This window comes from Poromitra crassiceps (assembly GCF_964638095.1).
Source record: "Poromitra crassiceps genome assembly, chromosome: 1".
Classification (NCBI taxonomy): Eukaryota; Metazoa; Chordata; class Actinopteri; order Beryciformes; family Melamphaidae; genus Poromitra; species Poromitra crassiceps.
In genome coordinates, this window is record NC_139623.1 from 8849355 (window position 1) to 8873075 (window position 23721).

Here is a 23721-nt window from a genome sequence, read left to right on the forward strand (position 1 = left end):
TATATATATATACATATGTATGTATGTACAGTATGTGTGCGTGTGTGTATATATATATATGTACACACACACGTCAGTGAAATGTGTTCTATGCCATAGAATCTATGGTCTCTCGTAATTGTGAATATAGTCGCTTGGTTTGTCCAAGTTTGATAAGGATTTGACTAAACGTCAATGGAGAAATGCATGGGGAATTCACTCCCTTCCACCCCATGGGCAGCGTCACGATGGCGGGCCGTAGGCACTCGATGGAATTTTATATCCATTTGGAATCTGCCACTGAATCCAAAAAATGGATCCTTAAGATGCAACGAGAACACACAAAAAGAGGCCTCATTCATTAAAGCTTCAGTTGGTCCTGCAGAGCGCCCCCTGAGCTGCCTCACTGGTATCACAGTGTACAGTTATATAGCTGGAACAGCAAAGTATGTCCTTGGGAGCAGATTGGCTTGGCCATGCTGATCAAGAGGTGGACATACAGTAGTAGATGATCAATACTGGGATGTATTGCTTCAATTTGATCATAGCTACTTTCATTATCATGCTGTATTTCAGAACACTCTCTGAATACCACTGACGGGGAGAAGGTTAACAGTCTTATAGGTTTCTGAGAAGGGGGTGGGGTCATAATACCTGCTTGCATATTCCTGTCTTCAAAATATATATCGTGGCAACAGTTTGACTTGGATTCAGAAACAACCCAAAGGCAGCAACATGTACTGAGCAGTTGAGCATGTATATCTGCCATGACATATCCTGCATGACACACACACACGCTACATACTGTCCACAGGGTCGGGCCGTTCATGAACTGAACTGAGAATGCGTGGAAAATTCCAATTAAATTCCTGCAGTTGGAATTGGAATGTCACCCAGTTCTAAGGAAACAGAAATGGAACTGAATTAGAATAACAGGAAGCGCTAAATCCCACTTCTAAAAGAGTTTGTCTTGTTAAATACTATAAATCACACATTATGAATCAAATGAAAACAGTTAAACAAATCAAATACATTCAATCATAATATATGTATTATGATTACATGTTATGCATCAAATGCCACCTGAAAGGTACCTTTAACATAATGATATTCATGGATAATATATAACACTAAGTGTAATCTCAGGCATGTGGCAAGAAAAAAATACATTTCCAATTCTGTTATCTGTAGCCCCCCCCCAATTCCTCAGTTGAATTGAGTTCATTCATGAATTGAACCCCACCCTGGCTGTTCATATGTGATACATACAGTATGATATGACTCCATAACTGAGTAACTCAGTCATAACTCAGTCACACATCAGAGATGTACGGGCTGCTCACAGAGATGACATCATGTCCTTCTCCTCCGGTGCCATGACTACAGCGGCCCGTTTTGTACCATTACAAAGAAGAAAGACAAAGAACACATGTCAAAGCTGCATCAGTTGAGCAAAACTCTCTTTCAGCTGAGCACAAATAAAAAAACACACAGATATATAAAAAATAAAATAAAATAGACGGACAGACAACAAGCCATAGAACATTTATGCGTTAATAATAGGGTTGGTCTATAAAAATACATAGCTACTGTATAAAGAGCAGCCTTGCAGGCTTCAGAGGTTTCTCTTGATGGGGTGTGGGGGGGTAGGGGGGGGTTGCAGCCCTCAGAGAGCAGGTAGGGTGGGATCAGGGCTCCAACCTAGGTTCTAGTCTCTCTTGTCTCTAGTGGATGGGATTAATGTCTGTGCGGTGGTTGGGCTGTCCGTGCACGCTGCTGCCCCCTACAGCCGTGGTGGAGGTGGTGATGGTGTTGTGCTGAATGACTTGCTGCTGGGAGCATGCTGGGGCCGGGCTGCCCGCTGGACTGCTCTCTGGACCTGAGGGAACAGCAGACACATCATTGAGGATGGACAGTATGTGTGTGCGCGCGCGCGTGTGTGTGTGTGTGTGTGTGTGCGTGCGTCCGTGTGTGTGCGCGCGTATAAATACTCTGACCTGGACACAGCGTTCAAGCCATACATATACAAGCTCTATCAAAAAACACACAACTGACACAACTGATTATTGTAATAAACGCAGCTTTATTAGCAGAAAAATATAGATTTCTAACACCCTGTACAAATAACACACTCTGAATTGACATCTAAGTTCTCACCTGGCATCCCATGACAGGCCATTAGATAACAACAAAAAGGGAAAAGTGAATCATTCAACTCCTTAAACACGCCTGATGAACTCAGGACACATTGGAAGTGACATCTGTACACAGGCTAGACTCATCAATGAAGGTCTCTGCCGGCCCAGTCTGGGAGTCGGCTCTCCCCTCTATAAAAGAGCCATTCAGCCACGCGGGAAGTGAGCGTGATTTTCCTGCGCTGAAGCCGCACAGGGAGGTGCCTCCTCCTAATTACATGGAAATGTCACTTGTATCCATATCAGAGGGTGGGGCTCTGATGTCATCATGCGCGGCCGAGCCGAGCAACAGTCCAATAATCGGGGTGAGATCCACGGGACGTCCATGAGAGTTTGGGCGCCATTGTGCAGCCTGTGACGTCTTTCGCACATCGAGAGACTCTGCAGCCTCTGTGCGGCGCGGTGCAGTCAGATGGAAAAACAGGCCTCATAGGAGGATCCAGACTACCAACTCCCAGCCCAGACCCAACACCACTTCCAGGAGGGTTCAGCCTAGGCTGCTGTGCAACACCCATAGATCAAGGGAAGAGTCTTGTTGCGAGCATGGGAACAGGATAGCACAGAGTCTCAGCAGTCACTGTGAGTCCCGCCAGACTGCAGAGTTTATAGTGTTCCTTTCACAAGGAGAACTGGTGAGCATTTCCACAGCAGTGCTATCTGCACTGCAGGGATAAGGCACGCAGATGAAGCTGTGGAGTGTGCGTGTGCATGCGTGTTGGTGTCTGAGCTACTCACTGAGGTAACCTTGGGAGTCTTTCTGCATAGTGGTGATGGGACAGTCCTTGTGAGTGAGGAGCAGCTGCTTGAGTTGGGTCACCTCGTTCTTCAGCATGGTGACTTCGTTCTGAAACGCAAGACAAACCCTCGTTATTAACACACAACCATTTTCACACTTTGCACCAGTGAATCTAAGGTTCAAGGTTCAAGGTTCACGGTAGTCTTTAAATCCATGATTAAGGTAGAGTAATCTATCATCACTAATGACTTAATAATTACAGGACTAGTATTATTGCCTTTAGCAGATTTGAACAGTAAATTATCTGGTGGTGTTTAATTAAAAACCTCACTATAATCATTGTGCATTCCCTTTTTTTTGCATTTCTTTTGCATTTTCTGCCTTTATTGGATAGGACAGTAGATAGACAGTAGATAGGACAGTAGATAGGACAGTAGATAGACAGTAGATAGACAGATAGGACAGTAGATAGACAGCTAGGACAGTAGATAGGACAGTAGATATACAGTAGATAGACAGATAGGACAGTAGATAGACAGTAGATAGACAGATAGGACAGTAGATAGACAGCTAGGACAGTAGATAGGACAGTAGATAGACAGTAGATAGACAGATAGGACAGTAGATAGACAGTAGATAGACAGATAGGACAGTAGATAGACAGCTAGGACAGTAGATAGGACAGTAGATAGACAGTAGATAGACAGATAGGACAGTAGATAGGACAGTAGATAGGACAGTAGATAGACAGTAGATAGACAGATAGGACAGTAGATAGACAGTAGATAGACAGATAGACAGTAGATAGACAGTAGATAGACAGTAGATAGACAGTAGATAGGACAGTAGATAGACAGTAGATAGACAGTAGATAGGACAGTAGATAGACAGTAGATAGACAGATAGGACAGTAGATAGACAGTAGATAGGACAGTAGATAGACAGATAGGACAGTAGATAGACAGTAGATAGGACAGTAGATAGACAGTAGATAGACAGATAGGACAGTAGATAGACAGGAAAGGTGGGGAGAGAGAGGGGATGACATGTGGCAAAGGCCACACAAAGGACCAAGCCTTAAGGTCCTTACACACCGAGCACGTTTTTTTCGTGCGATTACCGTAATTCGCACGTCAATAATATTTTCCAAACCTATATCAGTCAATGCAACCGTGCATACCGACGGCGAAGTTTCGCTGAGCGTTATTGCGGTGTTTATTTTTTCGAACCACGTTCGATTTTTCAGAAATTCGCTTCCGACGTGTACACATCTGTGGCTGTGATTGACAGGTGAGTCAAAACTCGCATCGCAATTTCGTGCCGTATATTCGCATCGCTCTTGATGTGTAAGGACCTTTAGTGTTACGCTCTACAGCAAGGTTTAATATAACTGTACAAGAGATGAGATTTTGATCTAAAATATGATTCCCTCATTGGATGTTTATCAAGTATTAAATTAGTGGGGGGGGGGGATGATTTTCAGAGAATATACTTTTGTTTAATGTGGTATTAGATTGTCTGCTTCTATATCGGTGGAAGCCCTTTCAGATGTGGAAGTTGAAGTCTGTGGCCATAGTGTTTGCCTTCAACTTATTACCAAACAACTTAAAGGAACACTCCGCCCATTTTCAACCAGCTTTGTATCATTAGAACATCAGTAGTATATCGGAAAACTGTAAACGGTTTTGAAGTCTGTCATTTAATTTGACAGTTATTGAGTGTTAAAGTGTGGACCAGTGACATCACTGGTCCACACTAACTCAAATTAATAACTCATTAACTCAAATCAACTCTCAATAACTGTCAAACTATTCATCATTCATCTAGTTTGACAGTTATTGAGAGCTGATTTGAGTTAATGAGTTATTAATTTGAATTAGTGTGGACCAGTGATGTCACTGGTCCACACTTTAACACTCAATAACTGTCAAATTAAATGACAGACTTCAAAACAGTTTACAGTTTTCTGATATACTACTGATGTTCTAATGATACAAAGCTGGTTGAAAATGGGCGGAGTGTTCCTTTAACGCCATTTTCTCTGATGCAGGAAAACAGAGACAACACAAATAAAGTTCCAGGTGAGGCACTGGGTCAAAAATGCACACTGATTGGTGTGAGTGGCAGTGCGGATCGTGTACGGGTGGGGAAGATCAGATGAGACCTGATAAGACCTGACGTTCATTTTGTACCTGGAGCTGCATGTTGGTCTGGGTGAGTTCCTCTGCTTTCTTCTCCAACGACATCACCCACACTTTCCTCTTCTGTCTGCATCTGGTCGCCGCCGCTCTGTTGCGCTCCAGAAACTTCCGCCTGCGTTCGTCCGGATCCTCGTCGACCACCCGCCTGCGGCGCCCGCCGCTGGGGGGCGGAGACTGCAGAGTCTGTGTGGGCTGCATCTGTTGGGCTGCAGGTGACATCTGAAACACACAGGAGGAGAAGACACCGGGCTCCTTCAGATCTCTGATAGGATGGCGGCGGCGGCACAGAGCCTGAGAGTCCCACACCATCTAGCAGACTGTGACTGTTCTCAACAGGCCTGGATGGGAGCCAGCCACCTGTCTACTGTCCCCTCTCCGCTGGCCTCCAAACAAGCACCTATACATTACCTCCTGCAGCTCATGCCATGTCTGGCAACTTCCCTAAAAATAACATCTGCTGCATGCCACGTGCCCCTTTAGCTGGGCTGCGGGCGTCAGCAGTCACTGAGTGAGTGAGTGACTGGGCTGATTCACCGACCTGCCCACCTTGTTAAAGAGGTGTCAGAAGGGAGTTTTCCACCGCCCACTTCCACTCAGACTAACACCACCAGACAAAGTCAAAAGACCCGTTTCTAAAACTGTACGTGCTCTGACAGATCTTGACATATACTTGGCAAGGTCAAGTGTTTCAGCCTTCAGATCATGACCATTTTTATGAGAACCATGGAAAATACAAGCCGCTTTAATGGCTGCTGTGCATACAGTGAGTGTTGTTTTACTGCCTTAATGGTGCATTTGGAACATGAATTGCGTTTCTTCATGTCACATGGTCGTCCGGCGTCTAATAGCTATGGCATTGCTAGACAATGCAAGGACAGCGTTTCTCACATCTTGACATCTTTAAAGGTTGCGAGCAAATAATTTTATAATTTCAATCCACAGTCAAGTTAAAAACAAAATCGAGGGGCATGGCGGCGCAGTGGTAAGCGCTGTCGCCTCACAGCTAGAAGGTCCTGGGTTCGATTCCCACCTGGGAAGCTGTGAGTGCTGAAGGAGTGCGTGCCCGTCCGCATGTCCTCGAGTGCCCACCGCCCGGGTGGGGTCGTCAAAAGGGCCTTTCTGTGTGGAGTTTGCATGTTCTCCCCGTGCCCCCCTGGGGGTTTCCTTCATATAGGAACCCCACACCAAAACATGCAATATCCTGGTCGCTGATGTGGTGCCTCCTCTGGTCGTTAGGGGCGCCTGTTCGGAGGTAGGGGAACTGGTTGGAATAGCGTGATCCTCCTACGTGCTATGTCCTACTGGTGAAGCTTCGCCTGTCAGGTGAAAAGAAGCGGCTGGCTACTGCCTATGTCTCGGAGGAAGCATGGAGCCAGTTTCGGCTCTCCCCAGATTGACAGAGGGTGGAGCAGCAACCAGGGATATATAAATTAAAATTAGCACTAATGGGGATAAAAATGGGATAAAAAAAATCTGGGGGGGGGGAAATATATATATAAAAAAAAGTTAAAAACAAAAATCTGAGTATTTTCGCAGATAATATGTTCCAAGGCTATTAAGCCAAGGCTGTCTGTTCATCTGCAGGAGCAGAACTTATAAAGCTCCTCCTGTCTGAGACACCTGGAGCATGTTGTGGCCACATAATGGCAGCTTGGCAGCGTAGAAGGGCGTGGGGCATAGTTTCCAAAGGACTGAGGCCTGAGAATCTCTTATATTGGACACTTTATAGCCTCTTGGTGACCCCTCCCCCCCACAGCAGGCCTCTGACACTGACCTGTAGCTGACCAACCTCAAAGGAAACATTGACCTTTGAGATGGTCGCCAGGAAACATCTTGGCAGCGAGGCTGCAGCGAGGGAAATAAGTGTTTGACCAGTGCCTTACAGTTCATTTGAAGCATCGTTTCAGCCTACTTCTCTACACTATACCACTAATAGCTGACTTCAAAACGGTTTGTTCAAAGGACCATGGTGCATATAACTTATGCCAATCACAAGTGGTTTTTGATGCAGTTGATGTGTTATTGAACTAAACTTGTGGCTTTGGTGTGAGACTCTATAGGCCCTTTTCGCAGCAACCGTTTTGAGGTGTTAATTTGGTAAAGCAGGAGGTAAAGCAGCTGTAACCAAAAACGAGGGCCCTGGCACTGGAACACCTCAATGGATTGGAACCATCATTAATGGTATTGGTTACAGCTGCATTGACTACCTCAAAAGTGTTTTGCTGTGAAAAGGGCCTATTAAAATGGTGACTGTCCATTTTGCTTACCTGTGAACCAGAGTGCAGCGGAGGGTGCGGCGAGGTCTGGTGCGGGTGCCCGTGGTGCAGGTGAGGGTTGTGGGTGTTGTGGTGGGGGTTGTGGGCCTGGGGGTGGTGGTGTCCCTGGCCGTGTCCCTGGCTGTGGTGGTGATGGCCGTGGTGCTGGTACGTGTGCGGGGGGGCCTGCAGGTGCTGGTGCGGGTGCGAGTGCATGTGATGGTGCGCCGCTTGCTCCTGCCGCGATGACATCATCTCCATCATGTGACCCATGGAGTTCATGTTGCCGTTGGCGATGGCGCCCGGGTGGTGTGACAGTGCAGCCTTCAGCCTCTGTGTAGACAAATGGGTCGACACGGGGGTTTAACATCATTTAATGTGAATGGTGTAGCACATCTCATCTATCAGTGTGTGCTGATTATCAGCCGTTACAGTAAGGGTAGATGTGTTGACTTTGAGATGACGAATGGCTCCATAAATCCATATGTCAGGAGAACAGATCAAAGCCACTTAGGCTGTCCTCTGTCTCTCCTTCACTCCTGTCATTCTCTCTTTCTTTACCTTCTTTCATTGCCCCCCCTCCCCAGCCCATCCTCTTCATATCCCTAATAGCCTCTCCCTGTCTACAGCACATGTCTCTCTCCAGCAGCCCTGCCTGCCTGCCTGCCTGCCTGCCTGGATGTCTCCCTGTCTACATCACATGTGAAAGTGTGTCTCTCTCCAGCAGCCCTGCCTGCCTGCCTGCCTGGATGTCTCCCTGTCTACATCACATGTGAAAGTGTGTCTCTCTCCAGCAGCCTTGCCTGCCTGCCTGCCTGGATGTCTCCCTGTCTACATCACATGTGAAAGTGTGTCTCTCTCCAGCAGCCCTGCCTGCCTGCCTGCCTGGATGTCTCCCTGTCTACATCACATGTGAAAGTGTGTCTCTCTCCAGCAGCCCTGCCTGCCTGCCTGCCTGCCTGGATGTCTCCCTGTCTACATCACATGTGAAAGTGTGTCTCTCTCCAGCAGCCTTGCCTGCCTGCCTGCCTGGATGTCTCCCTGTTTACATCACATGTGAAAGTGTGTCTCTCTCCAGCAGCCCTGCCTGCCTGCCTGCCTGCCTGGATGTCTCCCTGTCTACATCACATGTGAAAGTGTGTCTCTCTCCAGCAGCCCTGCCTGCCTGCCTGCCTGCCTGGATGTCTCCCTGTCTACATCACATGTGAAAGTGTGTCTCTCTCCAGCAGCCCTGCCTGCCTGCCTGCCTGCCTGGATGTCTCCCTGTCTACATCACATGTGAAAGTGTGTCTCTCTCCAGCAGCCCTGCCTGCCTGCCTTGATGTCTCCCTGTCTACATCACATGTGAAAGTGTGTCTCTCTCCAGCAGCCCTGCCTGCCTGCCTGCCTGCCTGGGTGTCTCCCTGTCTACATCACATGTGAAAGTGTGTCTCTCTCCAGCAGCCTTGCCTGCCTGCCTGCCTGGATGTCTCCCTGTCTACATCACATGTGAAAGTGTGTCTCTCTCCAGCAGCCCTGCCTGCCTGCCTGCCTGCCTGGATGTCTCCCTGTCTACATCACATGTGAAAGTGTGTCTCTCTCCAGCAGCCCTGCCTGCCTGCCTGGATGTCTCCCTGTCTACATCACATGTGAAAGTGTGTCTCTCTCCAGCAGCCTTGCCTGCCTGCCTGCCTTGATGTCTCCCTGTCTACATCACATGTGAAAGTGTGTCTCTCTCCAGCAGCCCTGCCTGCCTGCCTGCCTGGATGTCTCCCTGTTTACATCACATGTGAAAGTGTGTCTCTCTCCAGCAGCCCTGCCTGCCTGCCTGCCTGCCTGGATGTCTCCCTGTCTACATCACATGTGAAAGTGTGTCTCTCTCCAGCAGCCCTGCCTGCCTGCCTGCCTGGATGTCTCCCTGTTTACATCACATGTGAAAGTGTGTCTCTCTCCATCAGCCCTGCCTGCCTGCCTGGATGTCTCCCTGTCTACATCACATGTGAAAGTGTGTCTCTCTCCAGCAGCCTTGCCTGCCTGCCTGCCTGGATGTCTCCCTGTTTACATCACATGTGAAAGTGTGTCTCTCTCCAGCAGCCCTGCCTGCCTGCCTGCCTGCCTGGGTGTCTCCCTGTCTACATCACATGTGAAAGTGTGTCTCTCTCCAGCAGCCCTGCCTGCCTGCCTGCCTGCCTGGATGTCTCCCTGTCTACATCACATGTGAAAGTGTGTCTCTCTCCAGCAGCCTTGCCTGCCTGCCTGCCTGGATGTCTCCCTGTCTACATCACATGTGAAAGTGTGTCTCTCTCCAGCAGCCCTGCCTGCCTGCCTGCCTGCCTGGATGTCTCCCTGTCTACATCACATGTGAAAGTGTGTCTCTCTCCTGCAGCCCTGCCTGCCTGCCTGCCTGGATGTCTCCCTGTCTACATCACATGTGAAAGTGTGTCTCTCTCCTGCCTGCCTGCCTGCCTGCCTGCCTGGATGTCTCCCTGTTTACATCACATGTGAAAGTGTGTCTCTCTCCAGCAGCCCTGCCTGCCTGCCTGCCTGGATGTCTCCCTGTCTACATCACATGTGAAAGTGTGTCTCACTCCAGCAGCCTTGCCTGCCTGCCTGCCTGGATGTCTCTCTGTTTACATCACATGTGAAAGTGTGTCTCTCTCCTGCCTGCCTGCCTGCCTGGATGTCTCCCTGTCTACATCACATGTGAAAGTGTGTCTCTCTCCAGCAGCCTTGCCTGCCTGCCTGCCTGGATGTCTCCCTGTCTACATCACATGTGAAAGTGTGTCTCTCTCCAGCAGCCTTGCCTGCCTGCCTGCCTGCCTGGATGTCTCCCTGTCTACATCACATGTGAAAGTGTGTCTCTCTCCAGCAGCCTTGCCTGCCTGCCTGCCTGCCTGGATGTCTCCCTGTCTACATCACATGTGAAAGTGTGTCTCTCTCCAGCAGCCTTGCCTGCCTGCCTGGATGTCTCCCTGTCTACATCACATGTGAAAGTGTGTCTCTCTCCAGCAGCCTTGCCTGCCTGCCTGCCTGCCTGGATGTCTCCCTGTCTACATCACATGTGAAAGTGTGTCTCTCTCCAGCAGCCTTGCCTGCCTGCCTGCCTGGATGTCTCCCTGTCTACATCACATGTGAAAGTGTGTCTCACTCCAGCAGCCTTGCCTGCCTGCCTGCCTGGATGTCTCTCTGTCTACATCACATGTGAAAGTGTGTCTCTCTCCAGCAGCCTTGCCTGCCTGCCTGCCTGGATGTCTGGCCCGGAGAGGAGCCCGGTGGCGAGGTGCGAGCCTCAGACTGTTGACCCAGCAGGGAGGTTTGTTGCTTTAACCGTGTGGTCTACTTAGGACTGACTGAGCTGGTGTCTCCCAGCGGCCGGGGACGGAGACCAGAGAGAGGCTCTCTCAAGGTGCGCTTGTGTTCCTCATGTTTACCAGATCCACCTCTCCTCAAGAGTCTGTTTTTCTGGGCATCACTTAAAGACAACACCAAAACCAGGGGGAAAAAATCATAATCTAAACATACAAGTGCCAAAATTTGTCTTCAGGCTACATATGTTGAAAACAGACCTAGAGATAATAACAAAAACGCCATGTCTGCACTCTTTCATGTGATCACTCTCTTTTCATTTGAATAACCTTAAGGAGTAACAGGTTGAGAGAGTGTTGAGTCTATAGGACGAATCAGCGTGACGTCACTTGCCACCCAGAAATGCGGAACCCTGCGGCAGTTAATAGTATGAGTTGTGCCAAACAAACGTTAATATCTCAAAAACTATACATCACATCGCTTATATTTTGACATTCTGAGTGAGAGCAGAATTAGCACAAGAGTTTGATGTATAATACATGCATGTCGTGTTAAAGGTGTGTGAACTGTCGCAGTTTATAAAATGTAAACAAAGTCAAGCCGGCTAGAGTCAGACACTCATGCCTCGCGCCACTTGGGCTCCACAGGGTTCCATTGCCGTTGCCACCCAGTGACGCGGTTTGTTTACCAAAATGCTGCTCGGCCGATCCCTCGTATAGGGGCAGCTTTGATTAATGCACAACTGGCTTAGTAAAAGGTGTGCTGTGTGAATAGATAGAATATTATAAGTCCAATACGTGACTCTTCAGGTGTTATCCCAGTAGTCACTGAGTAAACATGTTGGCAACCAAACTGAAAACATGAAGGCATTCATTTGAAGGCTACTGTTGTGAATTCCTCTGAACTTTTCTATTCTCTTTCCCAGTGATCACTTGTGGCTCCTCTCTGAGCTGCCCTCCTCCTTCTCCCAGCTGCTGTCTAGTAAGTCCAGGCTGTGTCCAGGGCTCCATATCTTTTAACAACCTTCACATTCATGATTCCCACAGGGAATGTCAGCCAGCTGGCCTGGATCATGCAATGCTAGGCTACAATCAGAACACAACATTATCAGCCTTCCTCTCCTCTCTCACAGCCTCCTCAAGTGGAAACTTTTCTACCAAGAGGGATGAGGCACGCTCCACTGAATCCTTTACGAAGTGAGACAATCAGTGAAAATATTTGAAAATAGAACTCGATGCAATTATAGCCCGCTTGTTGCCTTCACTACGTTTTCCATTTATAGCGCGTATGATACACAGATAGACGCACAGAAACCGGTGCAGTGAAACCATCAGCCTGCCAAGCCTGTTTTGACTGAGTGGAGTTTCTGCCTCTCATACCAAGGGATGCCTGACATAGTGACACAGCAACACACTTCAGGAGTTATGTAATGCCATTTTTGTGTGTTTTTAATAAATAAATAAAAAGCCAAAGAACATCATTTTAATTGTCCTATAATATTCTCAAACTTCTGTTAAACTCGGCCTGATCACCTTCTCAGACCCTGTAACTGCCCCTACCACCACAGCCTCAGCAGCAGCAGCAGCTCATCTCTCAGGAGCCATGGCCCTGTGACCACTGACTGAGACAGGGGTTAAAATAGCACAGAACCTAGACTCACACACAGCGGGTGGGCTGCCTCAGGCCTGCAGCTGTCCCCAGCATCACAGTCATACCAAGACATGCTGAGGGCACCAGGCAGGTCTGAGACATACTGTAAGGCTGATGTAGCTCTCTTTATATGCACTGAAAGTTTGTACTGCACATCTGGGCCATTCATTCAATTTGATTGTCAATTATGATTTTGGCTTCCCACAACTATGAAAACATGTGTATTTTTCCATTTTTCTTTTCACCACGGGAGAGACACAAAAAAATCAGGTGTATTAGGTCAATTTAGATCAATTTATATACAGTGAGCAACTTTTGATTTTGTGCATCTGTTACCCGAGTGACCGACTTATAGAGATATAGTTGACCAATATGTTGAATACTTTGCAGTAGGTTGTATTTTTATTTATTTATTTATTTATTTATTTATTTATTTATTTATTTATTTATTGACGTTCCCAAAGTCACTGCGTAAACGTGTCAAATAATTATGATCTCAATATGAATCAAAATAATCATGATTATGATTTTTGCAATAATTGAGCAGCCCATACTGCATAAATGGACACAAAAACATAGAAAAGAAAGAAGTATGTTGAAAAAACTACAACATTTTCATTCCTGTAATAAACAACACATATTTAAGTTGGCCTGCACCCAAAGCAGAAAATGGACTTATGAGAGCTTAGAGATATGAATCAAATAGTCACCAGTGTTGACAAGGACATCTTCCATGTGTCTGAGGATGAAATCTGAGGCTGACGACAGCCCACACAAACACCTTCCCTTCAGCCTTCAGCTTGTCAGTCAGCAGCCGGCTGTGAGGCCCTCCCCCTTGGGATAGAGAAAACCAATCCGGGTTCGACTATCTCCTGCCACTCAATCATAACAGGCAATCACCTGAAAACAGAGCAGATTGGCCAGCGTAATCTGCTGCCTGCCTATCTGCCGCTGCCTGCTGTACTAATGTTGTCTGTGTGTGAGTAATGCTGCATGACTCCCTGCTGCCAACCAGGCGTCCGGGGAGTAGGACAGGAGGGTGAAGGGAGGTGAGGGGGAGTAGGACAGGAGGGTGAAGGGAGGTGAGGGGGAGTAGGACAGGAGGGTGAAGGGAGGTGAGGGGGAGTAGGACAGGAGGGTGAAGGGAGGTGAGGGGGAGTAGGACAGGAGGGTGAAGGGAGGTGAGGGGGAGTAGGACAGGAGGGTGAAGGGAGGTGAGGGAGAGTAGGACAGGGACAGGAGGGTGAAGGGAGGTGAGGGAGAGTAGGACAGGGACAGGAGGGTGAAGGGAGGTGAGGGGGAGTAGGACAGGGACAGGAGGGTGAAGGGAGGTGAGGGGGAGTAGGACAGGGACAGGAGGGTGAAGGGAGGTGAGGGGGAGTAGGACAGGGACAGGAGGGTGAAGGGAGGTGAGGAGGAGTAGGACAGGGACAGGAGGGTGAAGGGAGGTGAGGGGGAGTAGGACAGGGACAGGAGGGTGAAGGGAGGTGAGGGGGAGTAGGACAGGAGGGTGAAGGGAGGTGAGGGGGAGTAGGACAGGGACAGGAGGGTGAAGGGAGGTGAGGGGGAGTAGGACAGGGACAGGAGGGTGAAGGGAGGTGAGGAGGAGTAGGACAGGGACAGGAGGGTGAAGGGAGGTGAGGGGGAGTAGGACAGGGACAGGAGGGTGAAGGGAGGTGAGGGGGAGTAGGACAGGGACAGGAGGGTGAAGGGAGGTGAGGGGGAGTAGGACAGGGACAGGAGGGTGAGGGGGAGTAGGACAGGGACAGGAGGGTGAATGGAGGTGAGGGGGAGTAGGACAGGGACAGGAGGGTGAAGGGAGGTGAGGGGGGGAGAGAGACCGGAGGGGTGGGGGGGTTAGATGCCTTCTAGTGTCTTCTCCCCACACACCATCAGCAAATGCGTGTTTATCAGTGTCTGTGAGAGGCATCCAGCTGGCAGAGCGGTGCTATCTGTTTATTCATTGAAATGAGCCTGCATCAGAGGAGGCCCGGGACGTGTCAGAGTACAGAGGCAGGTCAAAGAGGCTGGGGCTGCTCTACCAGAGTCAAGAGAAAAGGCAAAGACCATGCATGATGAGAAGACCATCATTCAAGTCAAGTTTATTTATACAGCCCTTCATCACAAGCATGTCTCAAAGCACCTAGCTACAGAAGATCTAACTAATCAACAATCAATCGCAAAAACAAAACGATACAATACAAAGTGATGCAATACAAACAAAAACACAGGATGCAAAATGGCATGCTGGAAAGACATGGCCTACATAAGCTACCTAGCCTAGCCAAGACTAAGCGGGTCTTAGGCCCTTAGATCCTTATACGGAAAGAAATAGAACAAATTGGGAAGGCCAACTCAAAGAAAGATCCCCCACCACTGTGGCTGAGGGCACAATACTGTATATTACAAGGAAACAACTGTAAAAAGGGCAAAAACATGGGAAATAACAATGGGCTGTGAAAGCAAATAAGAAAAAGTCCATAACGACTTCATCAAACTCCCCAAACACCTAAGATCACCAAACAAAATGTAATGCAACACAGGTTAACGTTAACATTGTTGAGCCGTACTGATGAAGTGATAGATATGAGAGCATATCTGGAACAAAAACCATCCCACATGACACGTGAGAGCAAGAGAGGACAGAGGAGTCCTTAAATAAATGCCAGGTATGACATCAATGATATCAACACACATACAACATCAAGTAGCATAGTTAGAGAATGAGGTATACACATGTAAAGACAGACAGGGTGTAAAGGGGCCGAGGAAGAGAAGGAAAGCCCTTACCTTACCGTGATATGAGCTTATTCCTGAGGCTGTTGCTGAACAAGTGCCTGCTGCTCCAATTCCATCTGGGGCTGTAACACAGCTCATATCAACCCAGCTCGGCCAAAATGTAAAGTCGGCGTCTCCAGAACCACAGTGACGCAACTAAGGGACGTTAGCAGGGCGATGATGAGCGTCCTGTGATGCCCAAACACCTTCATCAGAATCTCTAATGCCTCTTTAACACATGGTTGTATTTCCCCAGACTGTGCAAAGCGCGAGGATTTAACCACCACATGCATTAGCCTCTAATAACACACACATGCACGCGCGCGCGCGCACACACACACACGCACGCACGCACACACACACACACACACACACACACACACACACACACACACACACACACACACACACACACACACACACACACACACACACACACACACAAGCATACATTTCACGGATGCCACAGAAAACAGTCATTAAGTCAGTGCAGGTGTTTGCCTGCGGTGGCACAGGGGGATGGCACAGAGTCTGGCCTAGCACCGTCTGTCTCACAAGGTTACTTGCTCTAAGACTGGAACAACATACACGACCAGTCACACTTTTGGACACAAACTATATATATATATATATATATATATTTTTTTTTTTACTATTTTTCACATTTTAGAATAATAGTTAAGACATATAACACCGGTCACATAATCAAAAAGGCCAATCAAAGACTTTTTCACCTCCGGCAGCTCAAAAAATTCAAAGTAAAATCCAATCTGCTCCTCCAGTTCTATACAGCCATACTAGAAAGCATCCTCACCTCATCCATAACCATCTGGTACGGCAACCTGGACAGTAACTCACGCAACAAACTCCAACGAATAATACAAAAAAGCTTCAAAAATTATAGGTACCCCACTCCCATCACTAGACACTCTCTACCATAAACGGACAATCACACGAGCACAAAAAATAGTTTCTGACCCATCTCACCCAGCCAATCACCTGTTCCAACTGTTGCCCTCTGGACGGCGCTTCAGATCACTCTCCACCAAAACAACACGATTCAAAAACAGTTTTTTCCCCACTGCCATCAGGTTTCTAAACTCCACTCACCCCTGAAACCTCACTGCATACCTCTCCAGCAATGTATATGTTGAATGTTCTGTATTTATGTTGTCATATGTCTGTCTATGTACTGTAATGTCTCATGATGACACTATATTCATGTGCTTAACAATTGCTGTACCGAAAGCAAATTCTGCCGACTTGTTGTGCAGTCCTTAATAAATTAATCTGAATCTGAATCTGAATCTGAATCAAAACTATGAAATAACACAAATGGGATTTATGCACTTACCAAAAAAAGTGTTACATTTGAGAGTGTTTAAAGTCGAGCTGAACCCAAAAATGACTTTTCTTTTCTTTTAGTTCAAATACCTGGGTATGCAGTGCACCTATTTAATAATGTATGCAAACAAAATCACAACAATCTAATTTCTTTAGTTTTTCACACTTTTTCACATCAAAAGTTCATTTTTCAAGATTTCATTGATAACAGTAATGTACAGTTTGCTGACGTCACCTAGTACTATCAAATTTCTCCATTTCAACCAATCATATCACAACATGCAGCTGTCAATCAAATCTTCATTTCAGGATAATTTTCTCTTCCAAATGAAGTCGAAAAATCAAAAACTATAATCTCTAAGAATGCAAAGAAATGTAACTGGCTCGTTAAAACGCGCATTCCAGGGATATCGCATCGTTACAGCAGCGATAATGGCGCGCGCATCCGAGAGCTTGGTTGTCAGGGGTCGCACTTCGGAGATTCCAGGCCGACGTGCTGCACTCTCCGCTCGGCAACACGAAGGCAGCTGGCTGCCTGCGGGTCGCTGAGCTCCACTCCTCCCGTCAAAAGGCTCTTCCCGAGGGGAGCGCCACAACACACTGAATCCCACTCGATTTGGAGGCGGAACACGCCAGGATTGGCCAAAGCCCAATCCAGTCCCCAGAATTGTCAAATAAAATCATCGACATGATACTATGACCCGCCTCTCAACCTGTCATCTTAGACAAACTATGTTTTCAGTCCGAAACGGACTCATTATGCACGTGACGAACAGGTTCAGTTCGACTTTAAAGTAGCTGCAGTTTGTCTTGATGGAAAGAAAAAAACTTGGGGGAAAATTCATACATAGGCATCAACGTCACTATTTCAATTTGTTGAATAAAATGCAAATTTCAAGCATTTTAGTCAACTTTAGAATACAATGGCTTTATAGCCCCAAAATGTATGAATCACTGGTATGAATCTGCTGAGCAGCAACAGCGGCCTCTGCTGCCAGAAGTGATAAATACAGTAGGCTAATAAATGCTACTACACTTCCCTTCCTTGTACATTCAGATATCGGCCTTATTTTACTGCTTCTGCTTACGTACTCTCTACTTTGCTAAGCTTTCTACTGCTTCACTGAGGGGAAATAGTTCCAAATAGCCCCAAAATGTTGTGTCGACTTGTTTTATTGAAACAAGTCGCTAATCGCGCCGCTTGCCAAACTAAATAGTGATCAACATATTTCACTTCCTACATGTTCTTCACAGTAAAACCATCCTGTTTCCTTTCTCGAATGCTTTTAATATGAAGGAGCTGCAGCAAATGAGAGTTACAGTACATTCAGTCAGTATATCATCAAATGATTTAAAAGCTGTTATATTAAAGTAAAAAAAAAGTTACATATTGGGGCTTTAAGGTAATGGAAACTAAAACATTCAATCAGGTGTGTCCAAAATGTTTGATTGGTAGTAAAGCAGCAAGAGAGATGAATAGTCCATGCTAGTGTCCTCTAGAGAGAGAGTGGCGTCAGCGGAGGACCAAAATGCGAGACTCATTAGCCAATGAACAGCCAGGAATGGGTCTCGCGCTACTTTTGCATGCTAAAATAAAGCTGATAATGTACAATTTGATTCAAGGGGGGGAAAACCCTTTCAGAGTACAACACAAACTGTCTATTTTGCTGCAACTCGACAGTGCTGCTTAATCCAGGACCTTACTTCCTGGAACTCTTGAGAGTAAAAAACTGGTCCATTGGAGTGAATGGAGATGTCGGGACTCTTCTATCTATACGGATCTGGTCCATGCTAGACAACATGAAGACATGCACAGCTTCTGCCAGGATGAATCTATAAACTACCAGGCTGATATCTGTCAGCATTTGACACTACAACTCATGCATTCTGTCAGTGTACTGAAACTAGAGAACAAGCCTATTGATTTTCCATTGTTAAAAAAACCCTGATCCAGCCTTCTTTCGCCCAGAGGGCAGCTATCTCCTCTCAGACCTTTGCCCCCTGACCTCTCCACTCCCTGTATTTTTTATTTTTTTTTATTTTTTTTAGGTCTCTCATTTATGTGGCTTCAGGGCCACCAGGTGATCACCCATTAATGATATTTATTAATGGCTTCCTCTCTGAATGATGTTCCTGTGAGTGCTCTGGGCACATCCTGAAAACACACTCAGGTTTCTGCTGGCCATGATGACTTCATATCTATTAACCCTGTGCGGAGAAAGAGAGAGCACGGAGCAGGTACAAAGGGAAGAGGCCACGCCCGCCTGAGGAGGGGTAAATCAAACCTAGCCAGGTCAGGGTGAGCAGGACCTGTGGCCCCTCTGGCGTCTTACTGCAGTTTCAGAAGATTGAACCAGTCTGTGGAGTCTTTGTCTAAAGAGCAAAATGATCACAGCTTCTAACGCAGAAGCATCTCTCTTCCTCCTCCCATTAAGGAGTCCATGGAGCAACATTAAAACCTCCGTCTGTTTTAGCCTTTTGCTAACACCGAGCTAGCACAGCGTGTTCAGTGCTCGTGTATAGTGCCGTATGTGCACCGTATTTCTAATTGCATAATAAATCAAAGCTATAACTTTCCTGGCAATATGTTTTGTGGGCCTAGGCCCCCTAACTCTCACTCTAAACCCGGCATGGGTTCACATCTGCAGTTGAAAGCAGGAGTTTGGCTCTGCTGCTTTGCCAAACACTCAGTAGATCTAATTCCATCCTCCTCGCCACCACCACCACTACCCACCAGTGCCTGCCTGCAAAACCCTCTCTGTCCCCTAAAACTCCACACCCCCATTAGCCCCATTTTATTAGATTTCCCTCTTTCCCAGAGAGGCAGTAACATCCCCCTCTCTCACACACACACCTCTTCCCTATGCCTCCGCCCCCTCTCTCTCTCTCTGCTCGCCAAGAGCTGGGGACTGTTAAACTGATTTCCTCAGGGAGCAGCGAGGCAGACAGTCTGATGGGAGCGCTTGGCTGTAATGTCGGCCCCTCTCTCCTCTCTCGGGTTCGGGGCCCGAGCCGATCGGAGCCGTGGCCCAACAGAACAGAACAGAACAGAACAGAACAGAACAGAACAGAGCCTCCCTGTGGCTCCAGACACGGACACAGACGGGCTGTTCTGCCAGGCCCAGACGCCCCCGGTGGTGCTCTGAGGAGCCGCGGCGGTGTGGGCGCAGCCGAGACACACGCCCACCGAGGAGCACGCTCCAAGCCATGCGCTCATACTCTTGGCAGCTTCTCCACCCTGTCAAGTTAATGGATGGGCCTCTGACTCCACTCTGTATATCCCCACTGTTCCCTCTCTTGTAAAGCCCTGCTCTAGTGCAGCCTACATGGTTATCGCTACACCCACACCGCCACAATCTTGAATAGAGAGGAGGCCTGAGAGTGAGACAGAGAAAGAGGGAGAGAGAGAGAGGGGGGAGAGGGAGAGAGAGAAATGATCAACATTATGTAAATGCCATCGAAAACTACAGCGCCTGTGACTTTGCCCAATGGTGGCAAACTAAACCATCACCTGACTAAAAGATAAGTCATGTGATCCTGATTTCAATCAAACATCATTCTAAGGACGCTTAAAACAACAGACCTGTAGCTGTATTTTGGAAACAGGCCTCTCTCACTGCCCAGCCTCTCGTCTCAATGTTTATTGATGGAGATTATAAGCAGTATGCTTATGATAACAAAAAGCCCTATATTTGTTCGGCCTCTGTAATTGTCTATTAATTGTGTTTTCATTGAGAATTTGTCCTGTCACACGTGCCCGACTACTGGATATATTATATCCAAATCAAAATTCAAGCCATTCTTATCCACAAAATACAAAAAATACAGAATCCAAGGCACTCTTCTTAATAAGTTAAAAGGCTTTAATAATAGTGCTAGTTCATACTGGAACAATAAAAGTATAAAAGCGTAAAAAAAAAATATATATATATATATATATATTGCCTCACAGTTTTTTTAACGCCATAGCCCTCCTCATCTCTTCTTTGATCCATGCTTATCCACATTTGGATGAACCTCACACATTGTTAAGGAAGAGCAGCTGACAGCCACAGGTATGAGGTATTCCTCCAACATGACAAAAGAGTGAGGAGCAGTACATCTCCTTCCAAAAGAGAGGAGTCGCTTTAAATGAGCGATTACCGTGCTTTGGAGAAAAAGGAGGTCTAGACTAGAACAACCGCACCGCGGTTATATATACCTCCGCCAACAAGTGAGCAGTGGACATGCATGTCTGTTGTCACAGGTGGTTACCTGTGGTTATCCCTGATGATTAATTGGTATGACGTAGCCCAGGTTGTCACGTAGGAAGTGGGAGTGGCTTTAGAGAGTTTAAGACGTGGCGTGAGGGCTCGCGCTCTCTCTGCTAGTCTGATTAGGAAGCCACGTATCGCTCCTGTTCTCCACTTTTCTCTTGATTCATCCGTTTTCACGTATGGGTGTGAGTGTGTGTGAATACAAGTTATTTTCCCAATAGCGTCTTATGAGCGGAGGCTGATTGTAGCTAGTCTCCACGCCCAAGCTTGAGATGGCCAAGTGACGCTGTCTGCAAAGCCCGACCTGCTGTTTGTGGCCGAGCGGCATGTTAGGTGAGTCACTCCCTCTTTTGATACCTTCCTAGGTGACTGACAACCTCTCGTTCAGGTGGTTCTGTTATTGTTGTAGCAGGTCTGGTTCATTTAGACACAAGCCTGATTCTATTTTTGAGAACCGGACCTGTCACAAGGTCCAGACTTTGACATTTGAGCCAAATGTGAAGAAATTCCGTCAAGGCGTTACTGAGATATTGCGTTAACAAGCTTGAAGATGCCGTTTGTGAGGTCACAGCGACCTTGACCTCTGACCACCAAAATGTAATTAGTTCATCCTTAAGTCCAAGTGGACGTTTCGGCCAAATACGAAGAAATTCCGTAAAGGCGTTCCTGAGATTTCTCATTAATAAGTTAGAAAATGGCATTCGTGAGGTCACGGTGACCTTGAACTTTGATGATCAAAATTGAATCAGTTCATCCTTGAGTCCAAGTGGATGTTTCAGGCAAATTTGAAAAAATTCCTTCAATGCGTTCCTGAGATATCGTATTAACGACCATGAAACGAGCGGTTGTGAGGTCACAGTGACCTTGAAGTTTGACCACCAAAATCTAATCACTTCATCCTTGAATGCAAGTCGACGTTTGAGCCAAATTTGAAGAAGGGTTAGCCATCAAGGCGTTCCTGAGATATTGCGTTAATGAGTGAATGTCAATTTTAACAATATACAAACAAAACAAACGAACAAGTTCAGACACAGAAAAGAAAAGAAAGAAAAACAAAAACATAACAATCAACAATTATAATATAGTGCTACCATCCATAGTGTGCTTATGTGCTTGTAAGAAACGTTGCACATGGGGTCCCACTCAGGGGGTCCAAGGGAAACCAATTGGGCAAGTCACCTACTGCCCCAAACCTCATCGAGGTATGCCAGAAACGGGTTCCAAATAGTTTGAAACTTTTGAATTGAGTTGGCTCTCAGGGATCTGAGGCTCTCCATCCTTATGACAGAGATCATGTCCGTCAGCCACAGTTGGAAAGAAGGTGAAGAGGGTGACTTCCATTCTTTCAGGATGAGTTTTTTTGCAACAGTTGTCCCCAGTGTCAGAGACTGTTGCACAGCTGTGGGGAGTGACCTTGAACTTTGACCACCAAAATGTAATCCGTTCATCCTTGAGTCCAAGTGGACGTTTGAGGCAAATTTCTACGTCTGTAGGTACAGACGGACAACCCCGAAACCATAATGCCTCCGGCCTGGCTATCGCCGGCCTGTTATGGCTCATTTCCACCACATATAACAGCACAGTACGGCTCTACTCTTACCTGCCTTACTCGACTCTACTTGATATAGACTTTGCTTCCACAGCAAGTTTACTCGCCTCCGCCCACACCTGGTCATCATAGCGACCGCATATCTGCCCTCCGCCCATAGCCCAAGTAGGCTATAATGTATAGCGTTCAAATTAAATCCATACACTGAACTTTTAAACTGGTTATGAAATACTGGTGCCTCTATATGACCTACATGGGCAATGAGACCATCGGCCAGGAGAATGGATATCAATTTGTTGTTATTTACATGCATGCGCTGTGCGGAGGGACGGGGGTTACGCTACGGGGAGAAGGGAAGCCACCACCCCGGCGCCAATCACCAGGAAAGGCCACTGCTTCGCTAAACCCCCGCCTCCGGCCTAGCGGAGCCGACGTAACACACAAGGGCTTCCTGAGCAGCTTACTTTTTCTCTCTCAAAACAATTAAGGCTGAGCAAGGAGATCTATTTTATTTCACCAGAGCCGAAGGCAGCAACACAAAAGACTGATGGAAATAACAGAAGAGAAGGTAAGCCCCACTAAACTGGTATCCAGCATTGACAGAAAGTATCCAGAAACAGTAGACACGATTCTGCCTGACCAATCAGTCGTCTGCAGTGTTTTCACGTCACCGTATGGTATACTGGCTGGAACCTCAACAAAGCAGGGACCAAAACTAGCACGACTCAACCCGGGCTGTCCAGGTTTTTGATCGGTGGAATGAGACAAAAAAGCGAGTCGAGCTGGGCGGGGCCGCGCTGATACCATACGGTGGAGATGGGCCATTAGTATTAGCTGATCTGGGAGATGATGTAGCTATTGAACTGATCAGCACGAGTGCCACACACTACATGAGTCCAAATACAATCCATCAAATGGAATATCTCTGACTCAACAGACTTGATTCACTCTTCCACTGTTTGAGTAGTTAATGTGGAGACCAACCAGTCCAGTCTGGCCCATGGTGGACTGGTGATGGGGGGCTGGTTTACCCAAGCCTGGCCCTGCCGGAGCCCCATCCCATTCACAGGCCCTGAACCGTGTAAAAATGGCCTTCACATATACGCCTCCCATCCGCACAGCTAAGATAACACAGTTATCCATAGAAAAACAGATGTGACACTGCGCCACGACCACGACTGCCACCCTAGTCCACCGCATCACCCCCTCCCCCACACACACCCACCCAACCCCCCCCTCCCCCACACAAACACACACACCCACCCAACCCCCCCCCACCCAACCCCCCCCCCCCCCCCCCACACACACACACACACACACACACACAAACACATATACAGTACATACCCAAGAAAGTAATCTATATCATCTTACTTCAACTGTAGATTGTAAAAGTTGTTTCGCCACATTTCAAAATGCAGAATGTATCATAGCACTCTATCAGCATATAGCTTATATCTAATTATATGTCCATTTCAACGAAGCAATAGCCA

General features: G+C 47.2%; 1 protein-coding gene across 1 annotated transcript in view; it reads right to left on the reverse strand.

Moving 5' to 3' along the window:
• Window positions 1–1703: 1703 nt before the first annotated feature.
• The window catches only part of creb5b (cAMP responsive element binding protein 5b), a gene marked incomplete at its 3' end in the record, with an annotated part of 70347 nt that continues 48329 nt past the window's right edge, over window positions 1704–23721 (reverse strand). The window contains exons 6-9 of the mRNA XM_083648920.1: window positions 7379–7699; window positions 5103–5330; window positions 2910–3018; window positions 1704–1858 (exon numbers count right to left, since the gene is read on the reverse strand). Coding sequence (XP_083505046.1) covers window positions 1704–1858; window positions 2910–3018; window positions 5103–5330; window positions 7379–7699 — 813 coding nt within the window. The remainder of the gene's footprint in view (window positions 1859–2909; window positions 3019–5102; window positions 5331–7378; window positions 7700–23721) is intronic.